This window comes from Microtus pennsylvanicus, chromosome 7 (genome assembly GCF_037038515.1).
Source record: "Microtus pennsylvanicus isolate mMicPen1 chromosome 7, mMicPen1.hap1, whole genome shotgun sequence".
Classification (NCBI taxonomy): Eukaryota; Metazoa; Chordata; class Mammalia; order Rodentia; family Cricetidae; genus Microtus; species Microtus pennsylvanicus.
Window position 1 is genome coordinate 106,033,885 of NC_134585.1, and position 20,248 is coordinate 106,054,132.

At 46.1% G+C, this 20,248-nt stretch overlaps 1 protein-coding gene across 3 annotated transcripts in view; it reads left to right on the forward strand.

The window, feature by feature from the left end:
* Eeig2 (EEIG family member 2) overlaps window positions 1–14,637 on the forward strand; it is a 59,017-nt gene extending 44,380 nt beyond the window's left edge. For 2 of the 3 annotated variants that reach the window (XM_075981575.1, XM_075981576.1), the window contains exons 7-11: window positions 4,277–4,372; window positions 5,163–5,352; window positions 5,449–5,576; window positions 7,165–7,234; window positions 10,118–14,637. In XM_075981575.1, coding sequence (XP_075837690.1) covers window positions 4,277–4,372; window positions 5,163–5,352; window positions 5,449–5,576; window positions 7,165–7,234; window positions 10,118–10,160 — 527 coding nt within the window. In that variant the 3' untranslated portion in view covers window positions 10,161–14,637. The remainder of the gene's footprint in view (window positions 1–4,276; window positions 4,373–5,162; window positions 5,353–5,448; window positions 5,577–7,164; window positions 7,235–10,117) is intronic. The other variant, XM_075981578.1, reaches the window with a different exon arrangement.
* The last annotated feature ends 5,611 nt before the right edge of the window (window positions 14,638–20,248 follow it).

Below are 20,248 nucleotides of genomic sequence, written 5' to 3' on the forward strand. Positions count from 1 at the left end.
CTCCCTCATGCCGGCACATCCGCCTATCAGCTCTTTGGTGCTGCTCTTCTTCCCCTTCTGTTTGCTCCTCAAGCCTCAGAGTGCACTGGATTTTCCTGGGGCCGGAGGGCGTTAAAACATACTGCTAGCACCAGCAGCCAGTTTGGGATTTGGTCAATCCAGGATGGTGCCTGGAACTTTCTAATGTACATCAGTTCAGCTTCTTTGCTGCTGCTGCTGCTGCTGCTGCTGCTGCTGCTGGTTCCAAGCACACTGTGAGCCCACTTCCCTAGACATCTTCTAGCAGAGGCAGAATCTACTGTGGTTGCTAAAAGCAGGGTAGGCAAGGTGCCAACCTAGCCGCAGGAAAAGGACACGAGGAACAGGGTGTATTGTTAGAAAGAAAGGTGAAGTGCTAGAATTAACATTTACACTACCTTTTCAAATGTGCATTGATGGGGTTTCTTGTAAATGATTTTGGGTATGGATTTCTTGATTTAGGATCAGCTAGTCTTATGGATACTGTTAATCTTCCCATTAACTCCTCACTCAGCCCTTAAATATCCCGAGCTGTTGGCTATGCTGAGAAAATATAAAGTGGACCTTATTATCCTTATAATAGTAATATATCCATCTTCTCTATCTCCTGTTGTCCTCTAGACTACAGCAGTCCAGTGTTAGATAGAAAGACAGACAGGCAAGAAGGCAGACAGACATGGAGACGTATCATCAAGAGAGTGCGTTTTTGATGCATGCATCCCAGTTATGTAGATGAACTTCGAGAAACCAATACTGCTTGGATTCATTACTGTGATAAAAGAACATGAAGGGTGTTTGCTCTCACGGTTCCAGGGGGTGCAGTCTGTCACTGTAGGGAAGTCATGGTGGGGAAGGAGGTGTCTGGTCACACTGCACCCCCAGTCAGGAAACAGAAAGATAAATGCTGGTTTCCTCTTTCTCTTTGCTGTTCGGTCCAGGACATCAGCTCAGGCTCTGCTCACAGTCGGAGTGGGTTTTCACTCCACAGTTAAGCCTTTCTGGAAACCCCCTCTCAGACATGCCCTTAGGTGACTCCTGGTCCAGTCAGACTGACAGTGAGAGCCAGCTACCCTGCTGCCCGTCCACTGGTAAACTCATTTACAGTGTGGCTTGTGTCCTGTCCTGATGTCTACAGATCGCCAGATCCTGTCGCCCTTTTTCCCCGTTCTCGTTTGGCTCAGCCGCTGATTCAGTTCTTTCTTGGCGTCTTCTCTTCCCTTGTCTCCTACCTTCGGCACCTTTGCTCTTCTCTCTTCTCGCTCCTTAGGGATTTCTTGAGCAAGGAAGATGGTTCAGTGAGTAAAGACGCCAGTTGCCAATCCTGATGACCCAAGTTCAACCCCTAGGAACCCCTGGTGGGAGCAGATGTTTGCCTCTAGCAAGTTAGCTAGTTGTCACCTGGCCTGGCCTCCATGTGTGTGATGCACACACACACACACAATTAAATAAGTAAATAAATAAATGTAATGAATTTTTTTAAAGCATAGAACCCATTAGTAATTGCAGGCTGCTGGTGGAGGGAGAGGAAGTTTTCTTCAGGGGTGTGGCCGCTCAGAGGCTGCCCATGTTCCCGTAGCTGGTCCTACACTTATGCACATAGAGCGAGCACCAAGTGGATTCAGTAGGTTTCAGAACAGAGTATGTTAAGTTGGTGGGAAAAGTGATAGAGAAGTACAAGAGGAATTGGAGAGGAAAGAATAGATGGTGGGTTTGATCAGAACATTATATGCATGCATGAAATTCTCAATAACAAAAATTAAAGAGAAACTTTCTTAAAGTGGCAGCGCTGTATCTGCGATGTAGAGCATTTGTCTGTGTGCTTGAGGCCAGGGTTCAGTCCCCAGTCCTCAGAAAACATAAACTGGGCATAAAAACACCCCACCTCCTCTCCAGCGTTGCTGCTCCACAGGGGGTGGTCCCCTCTACTTCATTTTCTGGGCAATGTCCTCTACGCCCCTGGATTTAACTGTCTCATAAATATGATGTGATTGTATAAAGTGCGTTAAATATATGTTTCCAAGTGTTTTGAGGAAGGTCCACTTCAGGCCACGCGTTATTACTGAAGTCTATGAGCTCATCTTTCTCCCCGGCCAGACTGTGGGTCCTTTGTGATCCAGTCTTTATACATAGACCAGGGACGGTCAGAATGTGCTGAGCATTGCCTGCCAGTGTCACAGGCTCAGTGCAGATTTGCCTGACTCTTCCTCCTCCTGGCTCAGGTATCCTGGCACACACTCTGCTCGGTAGCTGGATCCCGCCATCTCTCACTCCCAGCTGGCTTACACTAATAACCTTCACTCTTCACCCCAACTTGCTTTACTGGAGTGATCTTCACACAGCATAGCCCGCAGTGGCATGCAGGCTTACAGTCATTCAAGTATGTCTTTCATTCAGCTCACCGAAAGGTCTTCATCAGCTGCCCTGTGCTCGCCTTCGGCCTCTTTTCCTGTCGGTCATCTCCCCGCTGCTCCGTGTGCCGGCTTCACCAAACCATTTACTGCTCTACAGGCCTGTTGTGCCCTGTGCCCTTCCCTCCTCAGCGAGCTGAAAGATCCTGGGCTAGCCTCCTCTCCAAGGTCTCCTCCCACGTAGTATTACATGCACTGGCCTTTGGAGCCCTTAATACCTTCTTTTGGTTAATACCAGACACATTTGCTTCTACCTCTGAATTTTGAACGTGTGCCCAGTGCCTCAGTTTAATCTATACCACAGACAACTGATTTGATAAGAGCTTAATAAATTTTTATACGGATTGAATGCAGTTTGGAAACTAGAAGACAGATGGCTGAGATCTGAGCCAAACACTGGGGTGGACTTTGGGGTGTACAGGAATCTCTATGAGCTGTCTGCTGGGGAGGATTTTGTTGGAGCTAGCCTTCGGATTTAGGGCTGCTGTAGATCCATGGGGCCCTTGCAGTCTGCCTGGACATGAGAAATCTTTGCAGAGGACCAGTGGCCTGCATGTTTGGTAGCATCTGCTGGCTGGACTGTGCACACCATCTGTCTCACTTAGAGAACCGCTGTGGTAGCTAGCTCAAGCAACTGCTTCCCTTCTCCTAAGTTAACGACAGTCCCGGTTTCCAAGCATTTTACTCTGATGCTAAGCAGTCACAGTTCCGTCTTCCGTGGAGCTTGGCCAGGTGTACAAATACATGATTGAGGGCTACTAGAAACAGTGCTGAGACTGCTTTTGTCTATTAACTTTCAAACTATGTGCTATCATCAGGTTTCTTTAACTTTATTTCTGAATTTTTGTTTATTCTATTTTTAGTGTGTAGGTGTTTTGCCTGTATGTATATCCACACACCATATGCATGCAATGCCTATAGAAGCCAGAAAAGGGCATTGGTTCCCCCTGGAATTGGAATTATAGGTTGTAGTGAACTGCCATGTGGACGCTGGGAACTGAACCCGAGTTCTCTGGAAGAGCAGCCATTGCTCCAAAGAGCTGCGTCATCCCCAGCCTTGAGACCAGTTTCTTAAGAACTGTCATCCTGCGTAGTACACCCTATGTTGTGTTGTAAGTTACAGCACTGCCCCCCTGTATAGACTAGCGCTAGGAAAACTGCCATTGGAGCAGTAAAGTACCTTTAGTTCACTACTGATGAACTCTGAAGACGTAAATCTCAATACCACTTAAAAACAAAACAAAAAACACTAAAGTAGCAGGACATGGTGTTGCACACCTGTAATCCCAGCAATTGGGATGTCAAAGGAGGAGGGTCAGGAGTTGAAGGTCAGCCTCAGCTACTGTGTGGGTCTAAGGATACCTGGGGTCTCATATGACCCTGTCAGATAGATAGATAGATAGATAGATAGATAGATAGATAGATAGATAGATAGATAGATAGATAGATAGATAGATAGGAGACTGTCAGATATGTCAGATACATACATACATACATACATACATACATACATGAGAATAAAAACACCAAAATCCATCAGTTTCATGAGAATTTGCAAGAATAAGACTGAGTTATTAGAGAAATGTTGAACACACACACACAGCTAATGGTTTTAAGACACACTGCTATAAACATTATAAAAGAGCCTAACTTTGCAGTGAACTGAGGTGTTCAAGTATTCTTTCATTTCTTGTGATGTGCTTGTTTTCATTGTGCCAACTTGAAGGAAGCTGTCACTTTATAATTCATTTTCCTTGGTTATAAACTTGCGAAGAAATAAAATCTGCAGGCTAGACTACAAATTGGACATTGACTTGGTAGTAATAATAACATCACGTGACTTGTTGCAGATCTTTCAGCAAAGAGTGCCTCTGTTCCAGATGAACTTGGTGCCTGGGGACATTCTAGAACATCAAGCTATGCAAGCCAGCAGTCCAAAGTATCAGGTAGTGGCCCACAGTGGGATCCCACTCCTTATTATTCTGAAGCAGTGCCTCTCAACCCTCCTAATGCTGGGACCCTTTAATGTAGTTCCTCATGGTGGCTGAAACCAACCATAACATTTTTCTTGCTACATAAGTGTAATTTGGCTACTGTTACGAACCATAATTTAAATATTTTTGGAGATAGATGTTTGCCAGAGGGGTTGCAACCCACAGGTTGAGAACCACTGTTCTAAAGGGACTTGAAGCCAGATGTGGTAGAACACACCTGTTAACCTAGCGATGGAGAGACTGGGAGAGAGAAGGATGGCAAGTTCAAGGCCAGCCTCTGCTTGCTGGATAGCAGGTGCCTGTCTTCAAACAAAATAAAATTCAGTAATAAACTTGAAACCACTGTGGTGTAGGATAAAGAAATTGCATCTCAGAGATGACAGATGGTTCAGTAAAGTGCTTGTCACGCAAGCATGAGAACCTGAGTTCAGTCACCAGCACTCACAGGAAGTCAGACACGACAGTTCATGCCTGTAATCCAAGCACTGGGAAGACAGAGACAGAAGGATTTCGGGAACCACTGTAGCCAAGCCAGCAAGTTCTAAGCTGCGTGAGAGATCCTCTCTCAAAAATAAGGTGGCCAGTGAAAGAGAATACCCCATCAACCCCTGGCCTTCATACACACACTCACACGCGTGCATCTGCACACACATATCAACATGCGTGCACATACAGAAAGAAAAAGTTAGACCGAGTGTGTCTGATAGTGTTAATGTATTCACAGTGGCTTGTCCTCCGGCAGGGTATAGCACGGGTCACTCCCGGTCATCCAGTTTCTCCGAGTTCTGCCACAGAAGAAATACCTCAGTGGGCAGCACATCAACAGGAGTTGAAAGCATCCTGGAGCCATGTGACGAAAATGAGCAGACCACAGCCGAGCCGGCTCTCGACCCAGCCGATAAAGAAGAAGACGCTTCTGAGAAAGCCTCCAGGTACCCTCTCACGTGGTGACTCTATGTTTAAAACATCTTTAATTTTCATAATGTAATCAATACAGAAGGGGGAAACAACTGTGCTTCTTTTCAAAGATGCCCAGTGAAGCAGGATTCTGTTGAATCTCAGCTGAAGCGGGTTGACGACACCAGAGTGGATGCTGATGACATCGTGGAGAAAATCCTGCAAAGTCAAGACTTCAGTCTCGACTCCAGCGCCGAAGGTGTGTGGGGAACGGATGAGTACTAGTGCCGTGGCCCACACCTGTGTCCGCGCACGCGCTTGGCGTGGAAAATAGATGTGGCCCACACCTGTGTCCGCGCACGCGCTCGGGTTGGAGAACACATGTGGCCCACACCTATGTCCGTGCACGTGCTCGGGGTGGAGAATAGATGTGGCCCACACCTGTGTCCGCGCACGCGCTCGGGGTGGAGAACACATGTGGCCCACACCTGTGTCCGTGCACGTGCTCGGGGTGGAGAATAGATGTGGCCCACACCTGTGCCCGCGCACGCGCTTGGCGTGGAGAATAGATGTGGCCCACACCTGTGTCCGTGCACACGCTCGGGGTGGAGAATAGATGTGGCCCACACCTGTGTCCGCGCTCGGGGTGGAGAATAGATGTGGCCCACACCTGTGTCCGCGCACGCGCTCGGGGTGGAGAATAGATGTGGCCCACACCTGTGTCCGCGCACGCGCTCGGGGTGGAGAACGCATGTGGCCCACACCTGTATCCGCGCACGCACTCGGGGTGGAGAATAGATGTGGCCCACACCTGTGTCCGCGCACGCGCTTGGCGTGGAGAATAGATGTGGCCCACACCTGTGTCCGTGCACACGCTCGGGGTGGAGAATAGATGTGGCCCACACCTGTGTCCGCGCACGCGCTCGGGGTGGAGAATAGATGTGGCCCACACCTGTGTCCGCACACGCTCTCGGGGTGGAGAACGCATGTGGCCCACACCTGTGTCCGTGCACACGCTCGGGGTGGAGAATAGATGTGGCCCACACCTGTGTCCGCGCACGTGCTCGGGGTGGAGAACACATGTGGCCCACACCTGTGTCCGCGCACGTGCTCGGGGTGGAGAACAGATGTAGCCCACACCTGTGTCAGCGCACGCGGTTGGGCTGCTACTGCATGTCTGAAAAGTCAACCCCGTGTCCGCCAAAGCAAAGAGAGTTTTGTAGCTTGTCTCTGACAAAGGCCGGTGACGCTGGACAAAGGACAAACTTTAGTGAAGACATCAGCTGAAGTGGGTGTGGTTCAGTAGTACAGCAGATTCCTAGGATGTAGGAGGCCCCAGGTTCAGTCCCCACAGCTGAGGTTGGGGAGGGGAGCAGAGATCAATTTTAAAGAAACCTTTGTGTCTGTATACTTTCCGAGTGCCAGGTCCCTGACCCTGTTTGGAGGGCTGCGGTGGTGTTCTTGAAACAGGGGAGAATAGAATCCTGAATTCTCTCTGCAAATTTCCTGCAGAAACAGAATTTATCCACCACCAGCTTGAAAGGTGCAATTACTCAGGCTGGTGGGATAGAGAACGCTTAACAGTGGACTGTTTGGTTGTGGAACTGGCTGGAAATAGAAACAATTAAACCACATGAAAATGCAGAGAAAGAGCTGTCATTCCTGTTCAAAGAAAAAGAGCTTTGGGGAAGTTGGTGAGAAGGAGCCGTAGGCCGCCTTCCAGTTGTCTCTCTCGGAGCTTTGATACCTTCAGTCAGTGTAAAATGTGGATTTCTATAATATGTGTGTTTTCTGACAGTCATCCGAGAACTGTATGTTTAACAAGCATTGTAATATATGTGTTGCAGAAGAAGGACTCAGGTTATTTGTGGGGCCTGGAGGAAGCACAACCTTTGGCAGCCATCACCTCCCAAACAGGTATGTCACCCCCCACATAACACTCTGCCAAAACACAGTGTCTTAATCCATGAGGAGAGGACACGTAGCTCGGTTTGGAAGAGCCTAACAAGAGCGGAGCCTGGATTCAGCTTCAGGGGCAATATAAGCAAGTATCCTGGCTCACTCCTATTCCCAGTACGGGGAAGTGAAAGCAGAAAGTTCAGGAGTTCAGGGTCATCCCCAGCTATTCAGCGAGTCTGCTGCCAGCCTGGGCTCCCCGGAAAACAATCGCAAGTAAAGGAGGAAGGCTGCAGTTTTCGTTATGCTGAGGCTGAAGTAAGACAAATGCTTGCACCCCCTGAAGAGAGCCGGTTACTACTGAGACTCTTTCCTTCCCTGGATGTCTTCACCATTGTAGTCTATGATAGGTGGTTCCTTTATTTAAATATATTGGACAAATAGAACACTTGGCAGATGCTAACATAAAAGAATATCTAGAACAGAATTTTGTCTACTATTTTAGACGGGACAAAGAAAGCATTTCCAGCCAGGGCCCTCACCTGTGTGAGCAGCGGTACACACCCACTCAGCGGCAAACCTGTCGTTAGCAACCTTTCTAGACCTTAGGGATATTTCACTTTTTTCAAACCGGAAGTCTGCTTCCGTTTCCATTTTTAATTTTCTCTATGTAACTTGTTTATCTGGCTGTTTTAAAGTTTTTTTTTCATGTGTGTGTCTGTGTATATATGCCATGTGGGGGAGTAGGGGATAATCCTCAGAGGCCAGAAGAGAGCATTGGATATCCCAAAGCAGAATTACAGACGGTTGTGAGACACCCAATGTAGATGCTGGAAACCAAACCCAGGTCCTCTGGAAGAGCAGGAATAGCTCTGAACTCCAGCGCCATCTCTCCAGCCCCTATCTGGATGTTTTTAAGAGGTTTTTGTTTGCTTGTTTCTATTTTGTTTTGTTTTGTTTGGCAGGGTCTCAATGTATAGCCCTGACTGGCCTGGAACTCACTATGTAGACCAGAATAGCCTCAGACTCACAAAGATCCACCTGCCACAGCCTCCTGAGTGCTAGGAATGAAGCACATGCCACCACACCCAGAAAGATTTTCTCTTTGTCACTGGTTTCTTAGAAGCTGGCGTGAGATGTTGTTGGGTGTGTTGCTCTCTGTTTATTTCATTTCAGCTTCGCTGAACTTCTTGGATAGCTGTGCGTATAGGTTTCCCGGATTTGAAATTCTCCAACCATTACTTCCCACACACACATGCTTCCTTCTCGTATTCTGACATTCAAATGCCGGTTCCTCTCTTCTGAAAGCTAAGATATAGTCCCAACAACAGACCAAACTGACAGTCCTACCCATTTGGTGAACCAGTGAGCTTCCCAGGCTTACAAAAGCCAGGGTGACTCATATCGGCTGCATTGCCAAGACATTGTACTCCATCATGGCTGACAGCCCCCAAGAAGCCCAACTTCAGTTAGTCCCCCACCCCCTATATACCCTAGCGTCTCCCATGAGCACACGGAGGAGGGAATGGTCGATGGAATCCCAGGTGACAGTCTTGTGACCCTCCCTTCCTTCTACAAGCTAAATATTAAAAGGCCAACCATATTCCCATTCCTATAGACCTGTTGTCACTGTATTGGCTTATTCCGTTGCCATGACTACAGTGCTAGGGTTATCCCTGCTGTGCGATGGGAAGGAATGGGATAGTCATGTTATACCTAGAGGAAAAAGGCATACCACAAACACCTCATATAAGACCTCATATAAGCCACAGTGGTTGCTTCCAGGATTGTTAAACTCTGTACTCAGAGTGAAGCATCGGGTGTAGGGGAGGGGTTTCCGATACCTTGACAAATGAGGAAATAGGTACCTACCGATGACTTTCAGCAGTGAGACCCCCACCTCCATGCAGCGCCGCAACTAGAGTTCTCCTGATCACCCAAGATGCTTCCGGGAAAAGGGAGAATTAGGGCCCACTCAAAAGCTTAAAGCTAGCTGCCGTCTAAAAGACAGTGAGAACCCTTCCTCTGCCAGAACGAGAAACAACAGCAGGAGGCTGCATCCTTGACTTCACAGAACCAAGTCCTAAGAACAGACAGAAAGTCTCTGTGGGTGAGGCCGTTGCTTAAATAGGCTGTCTCGGGATGGTTTCATTCACAAAGCTTGTAAATGAAGTTTTCCAGTACATTTCGTTATTAGAGGTCAGTTCATACCTGACATATTATAGCAAAGGCTGTAGCACAGAAACCCACGAATGCAATGGCTAGGCCAATGATGCAGCTTTGTCCCCCAAAAGTGAAACACTTATTTCACCTTCCTGGACTGCGGGGTTGGGGGGGGGGAGGTAGCTACCAACCCAGGGTAAGAATTTCTTGTATGCTAGAGAGACAGAAGTTGCTTTATCTCTTCATTTGTGTTTCCTGTTGAAAAACTTAGTCACACGGCCACACCTACCCACAGGGGAGTTGAGGAAACAGCTTCCAGCTGAATTATGCAGAGGAGAACAGATGGAGCTGGGGACAGTCACAGTCTTCTACACCGAGCTGTGGGGAATGGATGGAGCTGGGGACAGTCACGGTGTTGTACACAGAGTTGTGGGGAAACCTTTAACCCTTGTAGAAACAAGCTCAGTAGAAAACCACCTGGAGCCAGGTAGTGATGGCACATACCTTTAAAGTCAACTCTCAGGAGGTAGTGGCAGGTAGATCTCTGAGTTCAAGGCCAGCCTGGTCTTCCAGGACAGCCAGGGCTACAGGGAGAAACTGTCTCAAAGAGAGAGAAGGGGGAAGGAGGGAGGGAGAGAAAGAGATGGGGGGAAACCACCTGGTGTACCTGAGGGAAATGTATCCCTAAGTCAGCACCTCTACAGTTCAAGTTCTGAAAGCATTCCCTCGCTGCTGTTTCAGGGTCGGATCTGGAGCCTACGAGCAGGTAGTGATCAAACGCTAGAGGGGATGCCGGCGGTGGACAGACGCTTCCCTGGGGACGTGAGCTGTGGACACCAGGTGTTTCAAGGTGTTTTAGTCAAGCGTGTGAGAAAAGCAATGAACCTGTTTTCAAAGCAAAGTTCATCCGTGCAGAGGAAAGCAGTACTGGCTCCTTCTTGGAGCACCCCCCAGCATCCGTACCAAGCCACTCACCCACCCTTCTCAGAGTACCCCCCCCCATCATCTGTCTGGAGCCATCACCCACCCTTCTCGGAGCAGAGCACACCCCAGCATCTGTACCCAGCCATCACCCGCCGAGGGAGCATGGGAATGGAGGGTAAAGGCCTGATCTGCCTCAGCACCCCATCTGATTTTACTTTTTTTCAAATTTTTATGTAATCAACTTTAATTGCATGATTTACAACAATTGAAGGGTTTTGCTTTCTGTTTTCAAGTTTTACAGAAAGGGGGTATAGGGCAGAGTAAGGAAGAGAGCAAGGGAAGAAACTTCGGACATTTGCCTGTTAAAGCCACCACACTGGCCTTCTGCTTGTCCTTTCAAGGCACTTCGGAGGAGGATGGCTGGCGTTGGGCACATTTGAGTGTGATTTTGGTGTCCCAACACAAAAATCCAAGGCAGGGGCACTCAACAGCTCTGGGCTGTGTTTAAATTTTACATTTAAGAGACAGTGTATGAGGTCAGTTTAAACCCATAAATGCTATCCAAATAACTGCAATTCCTATTAAGTAAATCTTACATGTCCCATTACCTATAGCATTGTCCTAAGTGTATTAACGCCTTTACCCAACAGTTGACAGAAGGTGGGTATCTGTGCTTTGGGACTTAAACACTTTAAGTACTTCATATTTCTAAATGTTTCTGACATAAGTCAAAGGGCAAGTGTGCCCAAGTCTGAGACAGCTGGACAGAAGGAGCGCTGAGCCTGTGCCTCTGGGGCGAATATTGTCCCTGTCGTTACTGTCACATGGGCTGCAAAAGCCCCAGCCGCTCCCTGTAAGAGTCAAAGTGAGCTTACTAACAATCAGGATGTCAGCTACCGTAGGCGAGCTTGGAGTAAAGCTCAGTTATGATCCATCCAGTGCTGAGACTTACTGGGCTCAGCAGTCAGAAGGAAGACAGTGAGATGCTCAGACTTCCGCGAACTGACACTTAACCATCCCGTGCTAATGGACAGACGTCTGAGCGGCTGCCGGATTTCACTGACGCCATGAGACTGGCATGTTCCTATTTTAGCCTCTTTGACCAGAGACTGTTTTCTTTGCTGTGTCAGAGCTGAGCTGTGTGAAGCCAGCGTAGACTGTAACATACCTCTCCTACAGCTTTTAGGGTGCAAATATCTAGTCTGGATCCTGTTACCAGCAAGCACACAGCTGTGGTGTTTCTGATTTTGACAGTACCCGTGTAGAAAGAGCTAAACTTCCCTTCGCTGAAGGGAAGCATGGGATGGTACAGAGCCAGCAGCGTTCCGGCACCCACCTTCGCAATCATGTCTGATCACACAGTAGGTCAGCACAGACTTACTGTGGCCAAGATCTTTTTATGTTGACAAAGTAAGAATAGAGTTATGTTTGAATATCCAGATTGGGAAGTTTGGAAAAAAAGTGGAATTATTCGTGTTAGAATTTGCATTTTAATATTCAAGAATTAGGTAGTCTACATTAATCCAAAACCGTGGTTACAAACAGATGCTGAGGTTTATAAGCAGATGACACCCGTGTTAGAATGTTGTGAATACTGAGAGAGGATTTTCTGAATCATGCTAGGACATGTTTGGAGGCTGGGGCATTGACATGGACGTCTTTCCCAGGGAAGATGTCATCCGAATAGGTGAGGACATGCTTCGCAAGGGGGCAGATCCATTGTACGCTACAAAAAGATCAAAGGGCATGTTAACTAATATTATTTAGAGATGTTTATTCTGACAATTTTAAAAGCATACTTTTCTATTCTAAAACTATGATTTCTAGGCTATATTTTTATTGGCACTTCTGCAAATGATTTTGGATCCTAAAGATGGCAATTAATAACACTGGACTGTGAGCATGGCTCAGCGAAGCCTCTCGTCAGACACACACAAGGTGCTAAAATCAGGGCAGAGTCGCTGCCTTACTTAGCCTGGCTGCCCTGGGCCCTCTGACTTTACACAAGATTAGGTCTTGGCATTTTAAATGATACAGAATCCTTTCCAGTCGGTAGAGTGTTTGCCTGGACCACACAAAGCCCTGGGTTCGGTCCCCAGTACACATAACTGAACGTGGTGGTGCACGCCTGTAACCCCAGCACTTGGGAGGTGGAGGCAGGAGGATCAGATGCTTAAGGACGTTCTTGACTCCATAGGGAGCTAGACTGTAGGATAGATACCCTGTCTCAAAAAAGGAAAAATGAAAATGTGAAGAGATCTTGAAAACTGTTTTAAAAGCCTTTTTTTCTTTTAGCAGCTACTAAATAATCTTGACCTGTATATCATTACATAACAAAAAATCACTTAGTAAGTAGCGACTTTGAGTAGGAAGGGGAAAGACTGGCTGTGATGCTATAGGCAGCAGAAATCTGGAGTCTCCTTCCCTAGTGTCCAGGGTGTGATCTGCATTCACATTTCAGTGCAGCCCTTTCAGAGGGGTGAAGGGATGCTCAGATGCTCTCCTAATCCTTCTTCCTGCAGTCTCTCAGGAGGCTAGGTACCAAGTCTACTTTTAATACTGCTTTGAGCTTAGATGACAATAAACTTGGGAGAGTAGAGGCTTACCAAGTTAGTCTTTTACTATTTAGGCCAAATTTTCAAGTCCAATCTTGGAGAACTTTTAGGTATGAACTGTTTTTTTTCTTCCGTCCTAGAGAAAAGACCACCTGCACTCTTTGAAGCTAGTGTTCATGACAAGAAGAGAACATCTAAAATACCTTGTTCAGAAAAATGTACAGGCCAGTCAGGAGCGCGTCTCCTGCCACTGGCTGGTACCAAGGTCAATGGCAACAAGATCATCTAGGATGGGAAGCTTAGGAAAAGGCAGAGGAGGTCCTGAACCATCCCTTTACACTTGAATGTGAGCTCCCTCTGGTGGTGGCATTGAAGGCTCCTGAGGACAGACAACTAGTGTAGATTAACACTTTTGCTCTTAAAGTCTTGACCAACAACCCTAAATGCCACCATCTCATTCCAGCATAAAGCCATGAGAATAATATCCAAACTAGATTCTTTTCTACATGTTTTTGTGTTTTTGTTTGTTGTTGTTGTTGTTCTTTTTGTATAAAACTGTGAGCCACAGAAGTTGACCACTTAACTTCCTTTGTTATTAGAAGGGGGGAAAAAATCTTCATCCAATCTCCAAAATGCATACAAATCCAGTCTCATGACTGTAATCCCAGAACTTGGGAGGCTGAGACAGGAGGAGCTATGAGTTCAAAGATAGCCTGGGTTACACAGTCTACTTGACTTCAAGGGCATTCTGGGCTCCATGGTAATCAGAAGCCCAAAATGAGACCCTGACTCAAAAAAAAAAAAAAATCAGGCAGCACTGAGTTTTGGTCAAAGTCTCCAGAAGCAACTCCAGATTCTCAGACTTCCATGTTAAATAAACCACTTTTGAAGCATAAGCTGACAGTTTCATTAACTATTTCGCTGAAGCGTTTCCAAAGCCTTAGGCTTCCGCGTTTAGCACAAATCTCCGAGAGACACCGTGAGCTTGTATGACGGGATTGTGTTGTTTTCTCTACAGGTCTTTCATGCAAGCATTTCAGAAATCCAGTTCTCTTAGATGGTACGTCTTCTGAATATAACCCAGTAGGGTAGCTGGGACTGCATTAGGTCGCTGTGCATATTGGCTTAGCTAGGTGCTGAGCATAATATTAGCAGAGGAGATAGATACTCCTGTAGTCCGCCTAAGTTAGGACTGCCCTGGAAATGAGGCCGTATTCCCTTCATCAGAAGACATATACACCAACTGTTTTAAATGGTAATATGTCTCCCCATAAGACAAAGCTGAAAAAAATTTTGATTTGCAATGTGTTCTGTATTTTCCAATGTGTCTGTTTATCTTATCTAACTCTTTCGCCAATATTCATTGGGCAAATTCAGTGTAAGGAAAGACAGACTATAGAAGAATTTGATGAATTCTGACAATCTGTCTTGAGGGTTACCTTCCTCTATTATTTCAGTCATTTGGAGTTTACACAGACTGTTTATGAAAAAGCGTTATTAGTAACTGAGGACTAGCTCAGCGGTAAGGAACGTTCCAGCATGTACAAGACCTGGGATTGGTCCTCAGCGCTGATAAAGGAAAATGAAGTGATTCCGTCAGTATTCTGTTCTAATACTTGGAGAATGACCTTCATGTTTATATATTTTATGTCTTATGTTTTAACTATACAGTGATAAAATCCAGGAAATGTTTTATAACAAAATAAACTTTTGTTTGTAAAATGTTTGTAATAATGTAAAAGTGGATCTTATACATGTTCAATAAAAAGCAGTATCTCAAAAGTCTAGATGTTCTTAATCTTTTTTTAAGATTTTATTTTTGTTATTTTCATCTATGTGTGTGGGGTTCACATGTCAGTGTGGTACTGGTGAAGGCCAGAAGACTTGAAAGCCCTAGGGACAGAATCAGATCCTCAACCACTGAACCATCTCCCCAGCCCTTTATCTTGTAAAACATTGGGAAGCCAGGTATGGTGGCCCGAGCCTGAAATCCCAGCCCCACTGGTCAGCCTTACAGACCACGCAGTGGTAACACACACCTTTAATCCCAGTAGCCACACTAGTTGCCATAGAAACCGGGCAGTACATGCTTTTAATCCCAGTGGTGCATGCCTTTAATCCCAGAACTAAAGAGAGTTACAAAATGGAGGAAACAGCTCAGACTCAGTCTCATTCCAAGATTCCTGGAGGCAGGATCACCATTTTCACTGAGGTCTAGGTGAGAGCCTGTGCCTGGCTGCTTTACTTTTTGGATCTTCAGGTTGAACCCCAATTTCTCTATCTCAGCTTTTATTAATTGTGCTTCAGGGAAGAGTCGCTGAACCCATCCCCAGGACACAAGTTAACTTGGTACCAGATCATAATAAAACCAGGCAGGACCTCTGACCTACCCTCAGAACCTCTGCTATGTGTTCAGCCTGCAGCTCCCATTTTTCTCAGGATCTGGTGGTTTTCCTCTGTCTCCTGACCTTTCTCCTTTTCTTCCCTTTTCCTATTTCAACCTGTGTACCACTGATCTAGCTAGCTTGTTGTCAGCTTGACACAAGCTAGAGTCACCTGGGAAGAGGGACTTGAGAAAATGCCTCCGCCAAGTTAGTCTGTGGCATATTTTACTTGATTAATGTTTGACTTAGTAGTGCCCAACCTTGGAGAGAGGTGGTACTGAGTTGTATTTTTAAAAAAAAAAAATGGGCTAGAGAAATGACTCAGTGGTTAAGAGCACTGGCTGCTCTTCCAGAAGTCCTGAGTTCAATCCCCAGCAACCACATGGTGGCTCACAACCATCTGTAATGAGATCTGGTTCCCTCTTTTGGTGTGTGGGCATACATGGAGGCACAATGTTGTATACATAATAAATAAATAAATCTTTATAAAAGAAAAAAGTAGGCTGAGCAAGCCATGGGGAGCAGGAAGCAGTGTTTCTCCATGGCTTCCCTTGATGGTGATGCACTGTGCTGTTGAAATATAAGCCAAAGGAACCCTTTACTACAGCAAAAACCAAGCAGAAAAATAAGCGAAGACAACTACTTCTCTAGTAGTAGCTCATAATGCAAGTTTCCATGTGAATGGCATAGGAAACCATTGGTAAAATTAATCTAACCCGTGTTTATGTAACAATCAGAAGGCAAACTGGACAGGGTCAAATTTAGACACTCCCTGGATCTGTGATATCTGGTCTGTGGGAAACCGTCTAACAAGGAAATGTCAGTCAAAGGCATCCTGATGAACTGCTTCAGATACATGCCTATGCAATTACAGCTTGGCTAAGTTGAGGTGTCTTCTCAAACTGGTGTCCTAGCTTTGTTTTCGGTCGGGTCCGTTTGGGTGTGTTCTTGCTTTGCTGTCAATGCTATAGTATATGCAGCTACTTTAGGAAAAGTGCGCCACCTTCTGGCACTGGACTGCAGTGACTCCCAAGTGATCCTCCATCTGCACATATATTCCATGGAATAAAACCAAAGTGTGGGGGTGGGGGGAACACATTGGATATATTTTTCAGGAGTAATTTTTAAATTCTTTAAAATATCTGTCAAGAAATTTGTATCAAGTCTTTTGCACAAGCTGCTTGAATAAGGTGAAATGTTTCTTGTGTGGAATTAATGAAAAGTTCTGAAAGGGCAGGTCCATGAGAAGACCCACCAGGAAGAACCAAGTGAAAACACGATAAAGTACACATAGAGACAGGCCGGGACACAGACACCACAGTGGGAATGCAAGGGTCATATAGTGAACACCCAGGGTCCCAGGGGTCAAGGTTAATAGATGTAGATACAGTGTTTCTAAGCACAAAGAAACTGATTTAACCAGAATTGTCTAATGCTGGCCTGGATCACAGACTGCAGAATGAAATGGGTAGAAAAAGGTAATTACAGTGTGAAGGCAGAAGGGATGCAGGCAAAATGTATATACAATTTGGCAGATGTAGCGGGCCTCCAGACCTTAGCACAACTGACTCCATGATGCAAGTGTCGTTCAGGCTGTAAAACTCAGCACATAGACAGCACCACCTGCCAAAACAAAAACAAAGACCCAATCCATCAAAATCCATAGTTCTGGAAAGCCTCGAAATGGACTAACCTTGCTCTTTGATTTCTGTAGTTTTTACTTCTGGCTAACTGTTCTTATTAACTGAAGTATGTCAACCCAGAACATGGGTTTTGTGCTAAAAACTCACCCTGAGAAAGGCTCAGTGCTACACTGGGATTCCAAACACCTGGTGTAGTCAGCGGCCAGCTAATAAAGACTTTCTGTTGACTTAAGCCCAAGTCGGTGTGGACAGCCCACATCAGCAGGAACATTAAAAACCCAGCAGATACTATGTAGGGGGCATGAAGTGTTAACTTTTGCAGGGGGTAAAAGTTTATAACCAGCATGTGGGGCTTCAAAAAAGTATTATTTTCTGTACAGATTTCTAGAATTTCCAACTCCCACCAGCTTGTGATGTCTCAACATGGTGCCCAAATGTTCTCTTTCTCAAGTATTCAGAAATGTATGCATCATATATATGTATACATATGTTTCTGTGGCATCCTACACAAGGTGGAAATGCATTGCTCTTTAAGTCTCCGGAAGATTCTTCTGCCATTACTGGTGTTAGGTCCGTGGCTACCCGCAGCTGCTGAATACAAGCCTGGGTCCAGGGATGGTGGGTGTTGTCATTGAAACCCAGTCCAGGGGAGAAAACGCCTTAATTGGAATTATTCCTTGGCCGCCACTGACAGGGCTGAGGACACTATGGACGCTGCAGTGCCCGCTAGAAAGGCTGTAGAAGGGAAGATGAGACGTCAGAGCAGACCGGGAACTGACTGCTGCCGCGAGGAGGGGCGGCTAGGAGAGTCTCAGGGAGACGCCTAAAGGACCAGGTCTCACGTGCAGATCATAAGGAAACAACTTGAACTCAAAGAATGCTGGGAAAACAAGCTTCCGTGAAATCACAGAAATATCTCAAAGTTCATTTCCATCTTGAATGTCTTCCAGAAAGCCCCGGGGCAGGGTGGGGGGAGGGTGCTGCTGGGAATTCATGGACCCTTTAAGAGGTGGAACACCATGGAAGATCTTACATCACTGGGGGTGTGCCTTTGCAGAATTGAGACCTTGGTTCCTTCCTCTCTTTTGCTTCTTGGCTATGAAGGGAGTGGGTTTGCTCTACTAAGAGATCTGGCCACCTTGAGCTGCCTTGCCAGAGGCCCAAACAACAGAGAGAAATTATCTCAGACAGGAACCTCCAAGACGGTAAGTCGAAACAAAACCTTTGTCTTTTTAGCTAACTCAGGCATTTCGTCATGATAGCTAAGCTAGAGCCGTCCAGCCTGGAAGCGGGAGCCAAAGGCCATGGCTGGTTACCTGTTTCACACGTAGTCTGGGAATGTGGGCCCTGCTGGGTGGCAAAAACTACGGCAAATGTTTAGGTAAAATTCTGCCTCCTATAAAACCACATTCTTTGTTGCCACAGAGCAGTTTAAGCATTGGAGAAAAGACATCTTGAGTTACTATGCTTAAAACCGTGTGGGTCGGGCGATGGCTCCGTGCTTAAGAGTGCCAGCTGCTCAGCTGCTCTCCAAGATCATCTGGGTTCAATTCCCTTCACCCACATGGTGGTTCACGACTGACTGCAACCCCAGTCCCAGGGGATCCGATGCCCTCTTCTGCCCTCAGGCACCAGCCGCAGGGCAAAACACTAGACACATGCAAATTAAACAAGTAAATAATTTCCTTAAAGCTGTGTGGCCATTCAAGTGAAATGCCTGGGGTGGGGAACAATGTTAGTCCTTGCAAAACTGGGATCTACCCTTAGTGAATTGAGAACAAGGAATATTTGCTAGTTGTCTCTAGGAAGGGATAGGAAGGGCAAGCTCTTGAGGAACATTTCTTTACAGTCTCAAAACTAATGGGGGTGGGGGATGGTCAGTGGTTAAGAGCAGCCAGTGCTCTTAACCAAGGTTCGATTTCTGATACTTATGTGACAGTTCACAACTGTCCTTGATTCTAGCCCCAGGGAATCCTATGCCCTCTTCTGGCCTCTAAGGGCACTGCATGCCCATGGCTCACAGACACAGATGCAGGCAAAACACCCTACATACAAAATTTTTGAATACAGCAATTGAAGTTTTTAACATGAATTTCTATACACAACTATTAACATTTTGCAAAAGAACATGTTGTCAATACAGAATGGAGCACATCCGGTCGCATTTATAAGTTGTTAATGACAAAGTCGCATCAAAAATATACAATAGGGGCTAGAGAGAAGGTCCGGCCGCTAAGAGCACCTGCTTGCTGTTCCTGTACAGGACTGGGATCCGATTCCCAGCTCCCACATTGGATGGCTGACAACTGCCTGGGACTCCAGCTCCAGGGAATCCACTGTCCCCTTTTACCCTTCTCAGACACCTGCACGTACATGCGCATACACATACACCGGTACACACAAATATCCATAAGACTTAAAAGGCAAATATTTAAATTATATATTAGTAAAAGAACAAGGATAACAAGGGTAAAGAAATCACACATTTAAGCTGTTTGGGAGGAGTTGATATAAAATATAGACAATCAACTGGTTCCTATGAAGAATAGTAGGCGGAGCTGCTCTTCGGGGAACAATGAATAGGAGAAGCCAGAAGTCCCCAGGAGGCTATGAGATTGTGGGTATTGAAGATAAAAAGAACTAAGACATTTCTCCCTTTATATAGTTCTGATCTATACTTTTCCTTTCGTAATTTAAATTGTAAGGCTGTTACAGGAAAAATAACTTGCACAGTGTTTGTTCCTTTGTTTGGGTTTTGTTTTGTTTGTTTGTAGGCAGGGTCTCACTATGTAGTCCCAGCTGTCCTAGGGCATGGAGTGTAGACCAGGTTGGCTTCAAATTTCTCTCCACCTCCTGAGTGTTGACACTGCAGGTGTGTGTGCCACCACATACAACAGAATCTTTTCTTTTGTGCTGCTAAGGGATGAAAATCAGGCCTCGAGCATGCTGGGAATAAGGGGATTTGGAGCTTAGGTGCTGTTTTGTGTTTGCTTACAGGGAGATTTAAACCTTCCCCATCAAGACCACAACCATCTGGGGGTTGGGAAAGTAGCTCAGATGAAGTGCTTGCCCAGCACGTATGAAGCCCTGGGTTCAATCCCCCAGTTCTGCAGATAACAGGTGCAGTGCCACAGGCCTGTGATCCCAGCACTTGGGAGGTGGAAGAGAGAGGTTCGAGGTCATATTCAGCTACGTGCTGAGTCTGAAAAACAAGGTCTCAGACACTTTAAATTCAACCAGAGCTTACGCTTGCAAGAAAACATACTTCCTCTCCATCCATAAACTTCTCAGCAGGAACCAGTGCTTAGCCCAGAAAATACGACAACAGCAAATATGCTTTGCTCAGAATATATGGACCATATATTC